This window comes from Panicum hallii, chromosome 2, assembly GCF_002211085.1.
Source record: "Panicum hallii strain FIL2 chromosome 2, PHallii_v3.1, whole genome shotgun sequence".
Lineage (NCBI taxonomy): Eukaryota > Viridiplantae > Streptophyta > Magnoliopsida > Poales > Poaceae > Panicum > Panicum hallii.
Window position 1 is genome coordinate 36,607,701 of NC_038043.1, and position 8,207 is coordinate 36,615,907.

General features: G+C 48.5%; 1 protein-coding gene across 1 annotated transcript; it reads left to right on the forward strand.

Annotated features, from left to right (window-relative positions):
* The first annotated feature begins 2,677 nt into the window (after positions 1-2,677).
* LOC112883198 (hsp70 nucleotide exchange factor FES1-like) lies at positions 2,678-5,644 on the forward strand. Its single transcript, XM_025948460.1, has 6 exons — positions 2,678-3,435; positions 3,598-3,689; positions 3,872-4,022; positions 4,410-4,537; positions 5,226-5,432; positions 5,515-5,644. The coding sequence occupies exons 1-6, from the start codon at positions 3,297-3,299 to the stop codon at positions 5,545-5,547; spliced, it is 750 nt and encodes a 249-aa protein (XP_025804245.1). The 5' UTR covers positions 2,678-3,296; the 3' UTR covers positions 5,548-5,644.
* The last annotated feature ends 2,563 nt before the right edge of the window (positions 5,645-8,207 follow it).

The following is an 8,207-nucleotide window of genomic DNA, read 5'->3' on the forward strand; positions in this document are numbered from 1 at the left end:
TGAGAACTGTGTTGTATCCAGCCCCCGAGCCTGGAAGCTAGATGAGTCACATAGAGTATGCTTAGTAGTCGGTGGCACAGCCCCCGAGCCTAGGCATCAGCCAAGTTGCCGCTGAATCTTGAACTGCCAACGAAGCCGACTAGTCGGAATCGATTTCGACTAGTTTTGTAGTCGAGACGAATAGTTGAAGTAGTCACCCGCGTGTCATCTCTGACTAGTCTTGTAGGCGAAACGAGTAGTCGAAATAGTTGCCAACGTGTTGCCGTGCATTCTTCACAAAGTCAAGTAGTCGCGGGCGATTGTTGATGAATCCAACTTGCCTAGCAGCACGGTCTAGATCAGGTCCCATGCAAGGTAAACATAAAAGTATGTTGTAACTTATATACATGATATCGTGTCGGGAGCAAATCCTAGCATTGTAAAATGCATGTAAAATTTTTCGTGTTGTACTCTTGCTAGGTCACATAATGACGCGGGGTAGGTAGCCTATTACGCTAGACATCTGATCCCTGATTGCCGTAAACCATTGCACAGGGAGCTTGGCCGCGAGCACGCGTAGTTGCATAGGCGTACAGAAGAGTCGAGGTTTCACAAAAAGCGTACGCTACCCGGGTATTGTAGCAACCGCTGAGAGGAAACTAGAGCAGTCAGCGCTGCACGAAAAAAGAGAACGCTAGTGGAGCGCACTTATAGAGTGCGACCTGACCGCCCGTGTTGCAGGGCGGACCGTGCAGGTAATGGGGAACATGCATCACATGGCCGGTGAAGAGAATGCGTGTTGCGCAAAAAGTATCCAACCCTGTGAAGAACAAGTTGGAAAAGGTATAAGTGAATTAGCTTGATTCGTGGACGATTGTCGACAAGCCGCAGCGGCCGTCGATGGAGCCGCGACGGTTTGTTGATAAAGCCGACTAGTCGGAGTCTATTACAACTAGTTGTTGATGGTGTGAAGCCCACTCCCGACTAGTTTTCTTGCCAAAACAAATACTCTGTGTAGTCGAAACACGCCCACTCTTGAACGGTTGTTGACGAAACCGCAGCAGTCATCGATGGATCCGCGACGATTTGTTGACGAAGCCAACTAGTCGGAGTTGATCCCGACCAGTTGTTGACCGGGCAGAGCTAGTCACCAAGTAGTTTAAAGCTCGTCCACGATCAGTTTCTAGTCGAGACGAGTAGTTGAAGCAATCGTTGGCGATGCAGATTTGTCGAAATAGTCGTAGCCGGTGGTAGCAGCGCGTCTGGCTGTGGTGTTAGCTGAAGTCGAGCTGCGTCATCAGGGTCGGCGGTGATGGCACATCACCGTTGTGGCGCAAGCTGAATTCGACTCGATCACGAGTAGGTGCCGGGTTGGATCCAGACTTGTCCTTACGGTTTCTGATTAGATCAAAAAATCAAATTCCGCCGAGATCTTCGGCGAGGTCGTCAATGTCGCGGCAGGATGCTGGAGCAGATGCCGTCGGCTCCCTGGTTTCAGCGAGGTGGTAGTTGAAGCCACCACCTCATCGGTGATGTAGACCTAGAAGCCGAAGGTGAACGCCGGTGAGGTGGCCGACTCTTCGTTGGAATCCGAGTCGTAGTCGAGAATGGGGGGGGGGGGCGACGCACGGTGGCTCCCTCGTCTGGAATCTTAAAGAGGTGATCCAAGTCATCCTCCAAGTCGGAGAGGGACTTAGATCGCGAAGCCTCCTCAGATCAGTTTGAATCCGATCCGAGTAGTCCTGGTGTAGCACGAGTTGAAATCGCGTCGAAAACGGACGTCCTTTCGATCTACTTGGGTAGATCGGGGAGCAGCAACTCGCCGAGATCGCCGATGAAGTAGTCGAGTTTGCTACTTTGAATTGATGTAGAGACTTCCGGCTTCCTAGAGTCGACTAGGTGGCTGTTGAAGCCACCCAAGCCGTTGGCGACGCAGATCCAGGAGCCAAAGATAAATGTTGTGCCCTCGTCGAGCATGGTGCTGGTGAAGCTGGGAGATGCCATCGAGTTCTCCAGTGGATACTTGATGAACACCCCTACCTAGCGCGCCAGGTGTCGGTGTTTTACCGCCACGCCCACCGAGAGATACCCCCGAGGTGGTGAATTTGTAGGTAGGGTGTCGCCGAGATTAGAAACTCGAAGGTGCAAAGGAACATAAGGTTTAGACAGGTTCAGGCCGCCGAGAGCGTAATACCCTACGTCATGTGTGGTTTGCATTGCCTTTGATGGTGATCGGGTGATCTCCTGGATGATTCCCGTGTTTGGAGGGGGTCCTATCCGCCCTTATATAATCTGGTAGGACAGGTTTACATGTAAGTCCTAGCCGGTACAAGCCCACGAGTCCTACCCGAGTACTTCTCGAGTAGTTTCCTATCATGATCCGACTAGTTTCAGTACTGTAAGAGTAATTCTATTGCATTACAAGTAGTTACAACAGATGTAGGGGGCATGGGCCATGTCTCATCCCGTATCCTAAGAGAAGTATGAACATATGTAGGGGGAGTGAGCCATGTCTCGTGTGCCCAGGTCTGACATCCACTAAGTAACCGTGTGTATAGTCTCTAAGGTTCAGGCTCGTCCAAGGACACGACACTGGTTAGAGGCAAGGTGTAGAGAGGATTCTTAAGGCTGAGAATCAGAGGGAAAATCTAGGGTAGCGTTTGGTTGGAGTGGGAGATTCACCCGAGCTCCGCCCGCGCCAGAGCTCGATGTTGAGCTCCACCTCCCGCCCTAGCTGCGGCCCCGCGCCGAGCTCCACTTGCCTCTGCCTCCCCGCCCGAACGCCGCGTCGAGCTCCGCCTCCCACCCGAGCTCTATGCCGAGCTTCGCCCCTGCAACTAGGTCCACCTGAGCTCCGCCAACGCGCCAAGCTCCGCCCATACACCGCTCAAGCTCCACCCGAGCGCTCCCCAACATCACAGCAAGAGACGCCATCAAAGTAGGACGGCTCAGTTCGCTCGATTTTGCAGGATCAAGCTGTCCCGATTAGAGGGAATATTTATTTTTGAAATAGCTCCATTTCCACGGTCGTGAACCAAACACACAGTGGAACGGCTCCGTCCCCACTCGCTCCTCAGCCAAATAACGGTTCGAACCCGATCCCTCCCTCCCGTCGACCGCATTGTGTTTGCGTGGCGTCGCCCCCGCTTCACTCCGATCCTCCCTCGCGGCCATGGCGGGGCCGAAGCAGCCTCGACGCTACCACCTCCCAGCAATCCTCGCCGCGATCGTGGCCGCCGCTCTGCTCCTGTTCTCGCCGGCAGTGGGGGCGGTGGAGAAAGGGACGAACAGGTCGTCGTTGCTCGGGCAGCCGAGGCATGTGGGCCACGGGAAAGGACGAGGCGGAGATTATCGCCGAGGCGGAAGCCCGCGGCGGAGACGGAGGAGGGAACTCGCCTGCAGGGGACCAAGGGCAAGAGTTTGAATCGCTAGACAGCATTCTGCAGTGGGCGATTGGTACGGCCTGGGACTTCAGGGTTTCTGCATTTGTTGAGTGATTCCGCCGATTTGAAGCTGAAATGTTTGCAATTTGGGTGAAATTTTCTGTTGATGTTTGTCCAACCCGATTGCATTCTCATTGAATGATCTGGGAATTTGACTCCAGAATTCCTGATGCAGGGAACTCTGACCCGGATAAGTTGAGGGAAAAAGCTGCAGAATTGGAGACCCTATCGGCGGATGAGTTACTCAAGCGCCAAGTGGAGATTAAGGTGACTAAATTGGCAGATTTCTTCTCTTTAAGTTCAGTTTCAATTAATTAAGGAATTTCCCGAATAAAAACTGTCCTATTTGTCTTGGTCATAAAAGTTGATCTTCAGAGTTCAAACCAATGGTTCGAACATGCAACATTATTATTGATTGCCTTACCTTCATTGGAACAACTTCCCTGCAGGAGCTCATGGAGATGTTAAAGATGCCATCAGATGCTGAGTTGATGAAGACTGCCATTGCTGACTTAAATAATTCCTCTGTTTCGCTCGAGGACCGCAAACGTGCACTGCAAGAGCTTTTAGTTCTAGTTGAGCCCATCGACAATGCTAATGGTAATGTAAATCATGTTTACGTTTGTTGATATAAACTTATGCTCGACACCTGATCTTCAGGAAATAAATTCATGCATGACTCCATAGTTACAGAGAACAGAGGCCCCCTTTCCTGATTTTGGTCCACAGAAAGAATATTAGCAGTTCAGATTACAAATACAGCAATAATTTACCTGAAATTGATGCATGCAAAGATGGTCCATGTACTTATTCAATACTTGTTTGTTCTGAAAATTAGAACTATGCTTTGAAGTTTCCATTTCCTGTTAGGCCCTTTAGATAAAATTGGCAACCTATTTCTGTGTTTGTTATCAGTTTATGCAAACAAGGAGTTATATCTTTTATGCTTCTCTTATGACCACATGATTTTCTCACACTTATTTTCAGACCTTGAAAAACTTGGAGGACTTATTCCGTTGATTAAGCAACTTAACAATGCAGATGAAGGAATAAGGGCTACATCAGCATGGGTCCTGGGTAAAGCCAGTCAGAATAATGCTCTTGTCCAAAACCAGGTACTAATGCTATCAAGTATCAACTTAACAGGTGTCCAACTATTTTCCTTGATGATTCCTCTCTTGCTCTTATTCCTATCCTTACTCGAGAAACTATCTTATGTTCTCTCAATGCATCATTATACTGGTTATCAGTATTTACACAACTCTTTCTATACTTGGCTAGATCCTTGGTTATGGAGCTTTGAGAAGATTAGTGAACATGGGTTATTCCAGTTCTGCAGTAGAAGCTGCAAAAGCATTGTATGCTATATCCTCTTTGATTAGGGACAATGAACATGGCCAGGAGCTATTCCTTTCAGAAAATGGGTATGCAATGTTGCAGGTAGAAAAAGGAAATCAAACATTGAACATCTAGACAAACGCAAGGTTTGAAGTGTACCAATGCGTTGGTTGTTTGCAGCACATATTGTCAACTGCTGGTAACAGTGCTCGGCTTCAGAAAAAGGTTGTCTCGTTACTGGCATATTTAGCCGACTTTCATCTAAGTACAGGAAAGTCACAGGCATCATTCTTAAGCAAACCACCTTTTCATAAAATCTGTAGTTGATATGATATCAGCGCTTGACATTGACCTTCAGGAGAAGGTACCCTTTAAAATGGCTTCTATGTGAATACTTCCTTATGTTTGGCATGGAGTACGGGATGTTAATCTTCCTGATCACAATTTTTAATGATCATTATGCAGGCTTTGTTGGCTGTTAAAAGTCTGCTGCAGCTTACTTCAGATGACGCAGCAGATCTGCAGAAGTTTTCAGGCTTGGATGATTCCCTGGATGCATTGAGGGTGCAATTGGATGAGTTGACATCTCGTGAGGAACGAAAAGAATATGCTCTGGAAGTTGAAATCCTGCGGAGAGAAGTCCAGATCGTGTTCCAACAGAAATTCAATGAGGTATTGGTTCATACCTTCAATGATACTAGAGTAGCAAATTCGGATATTTGACGTGCATGCCTTCTTGTGTCTATGAATACAGGTGAGGGCTGTTGCAACTTCACATGAAAAATGACAAATGAAGGCACATATAAACCCTGTAATTTAAACACATATTGTCACGACCCAAGTTAATGAAAAACGATTAAAAACTAATGCCACATCCTCATGAGCATCATCCAATCATAATCAAGCATCATGTGCATATTTTGAATTGAGAAATTATATTTTTCTTGCTTGGTGTGAATGAATGTTGTGAAGCAAGTTTAAATTTTGTTAAGTAACTGTGCCCCCAAGCATTTTATTAAAATACTAGATTTCAAGTGGTGATTTGTAAGTATTTTTCCTCAATTTATTGATGCTTATCCTGAGCCATAAAATTCTTGGAAGTTTTGGAAACTGCAACATTGTTTGAATTTCTATGAGCAATCCTTAATAGATTTTTGAGTGTTTGTTGCAGCAATTGTTCTTGGTAGTGTGATCTTGCTCCAGTAAAAAATTGCGAAATTGTAGAGCCCGAGAAGTAGTAGTTTTGGATTTTAGAATTTGGAGCATGGTTTTTCGGTTGGATTTTCCTTGCCAGCCCCACCCGTCAGCCTCTCTCCGCGCCGCCGGCCCCACCTGTCAGCCCCTCCCTCCGTCTTCCTCGCGCCTTCGCTCCCGCCCATTGGACGGCCGCGCGGCGGCGTCGCTTCGACGCTCGCGCGGTTGGGCCAGCGTGGCCTCAGACGGGATTAACCCCGCGGCCGCCCGCTCGCCTCCTCTCCTTCCCCTTTCAAACTTGTCGTTCCCCTTCCCCGGCCAAACCCTAGCCCGCTCGCTTCATCTCCCCTCCGCTCCGCAGGCCGCCGCCATCCGCCGCCGCCGGTCAGCCTCCGCCCGATTCCGCGCGCGTGCACCACCTCCTCCTCCTCCGCACCTGGTTCCGACCCTCAGCCGCCTCTCTCCCCGCCCGCAGCCGCTCCCCGACCCGCATCTCCATCCGCCACCGCCATTCCTCGTCGCGCCGCTGTTCGCCGCCTCACTCCGCTCGCCCATGCTGCGGGCGAGCACCCCTGCCGTGCTATGCTGTCCGTGTGCGCGCACCTCCACCCCGTTCGCGCCTCGGGCCGTGCCGCCCCCATCGGCCGCCACGACGACGTGCCGCGCGCGGGTTCGCGTGCGGGCCGCGTCGCAGGCACGCACCGGCCGCGCCCCGTGGCGAGTCAAGGCCCGGGCTGGCCTTGACTCCGCCCGGCCGGGACTGGCAGCCTGGGCCCGCCTGTCGGTGCCCGGAAGTGCCAAATCTGGGTGGATCCAGCTTTTTCCACGTGTTTCCTTTTATTGATTTATGCTGTGATCTTGTAAAATGCACAGTTAATTGTGTAGACTTCCAAAAATTATGAATCTTGTTTTGTTTGTTTACTCTGTGATAGATCTACCAGGAAAATTATTGTTGAGCATGTTAGAGTCCTGTGCTTTGAGTTTTAATTTATTCTTTCTAAATCAAGTTAATTGCTTAACTTGCTGTGTGATGCTCTAAAAATGCCAAATTAAATTTTGTTAGATTCCTTGTGAAATGTTCTATTTAATGGTGCAACTTGTATAAATGACCTCAAAATATCACCGATATCCGGAGTTTTCTTGGGCTTGCGGGATACTACCGCCGGTTCATAGAAAACTTTTCAAAAATTGCTAAGCCTATGACCGAGTTATTGAAAAATAGGGTCAAGTTCGAATGGTCCCAAGCTTGTGAAGAAGCCTTTCAAACTCTCAAAGATCATCTTACTACCACTCCCGTTCTCGTTCAACTGAATATTCACAAGAACTTTGATGTCTATTGTGATGCCTCTCACATCGGTCTCGGTTGTGTTCTTATGCAAGAAGGCCAAGTGGTGGCCTATGCCTCTCGTCAACTCAAGCGACATGAAGAGAATTATCCGACCCATGATTTGGAGCTTGCGGCCGTTGTCCATGCTCTAAAGATATGGCGCCACTACCTTCTTGGTAACCATTGCAACATCTACACCGATCATAAAAGTCTTAAATATATCTTCACCCAATCCGATCTCAACATGAGGCAACGTAGGTGGCTTGAATTAATCAAAGATTATGATCTTGAAGTTCACTATCATCCCGGTAAGGCGAATGTCGTTGCCGATGCACTAAGCTGCAAGGTCCAATGCAATTGTTTGACTATGGGACCTCCTCTCCATACTCTTTGTGATGAATTCCGGAAACTTGAAATGGGAAAGGTCAAGGAGAGTTATCTCGGTGCTCTCGTAATCAAATCCGACCTCTACGATCAACTTAAGGAAGCTCAAAAGAACAACAAAGGTATGGCCCGAATTCGTACATTGATGAAGGAGGGTAAACCTCAATGTTTTTCTTGTGATGATCAAGGAGTCCTATTCTTTGGGAAGCGTATTGTTGTGCCTAAAGATCACAACTTGAAGCGTCTAATCCTTGATGAAGCTCATAACTCTCAATTCTCCATTCATCCGGGTAGTACCAAAATGATTCAAGATCTCAAGCAAAGGTTTTGGTGGACTCGCATGAAGCGGGAAATCGCTCGATACATCATCGAGTGTGATGTTTGCCAAAGGGTTAAGGCCGTACATCTCAAACCGACCGGTACTCTTCAACCTTTGCCTATTCCATCATGGAAGTGGGAAAATATTGGAATGGATTTTATCACCGGGTTGCCGAAGACTACTAAAGGGTATGATTGTATTTGGGTAATCGTTGACCGTTTAA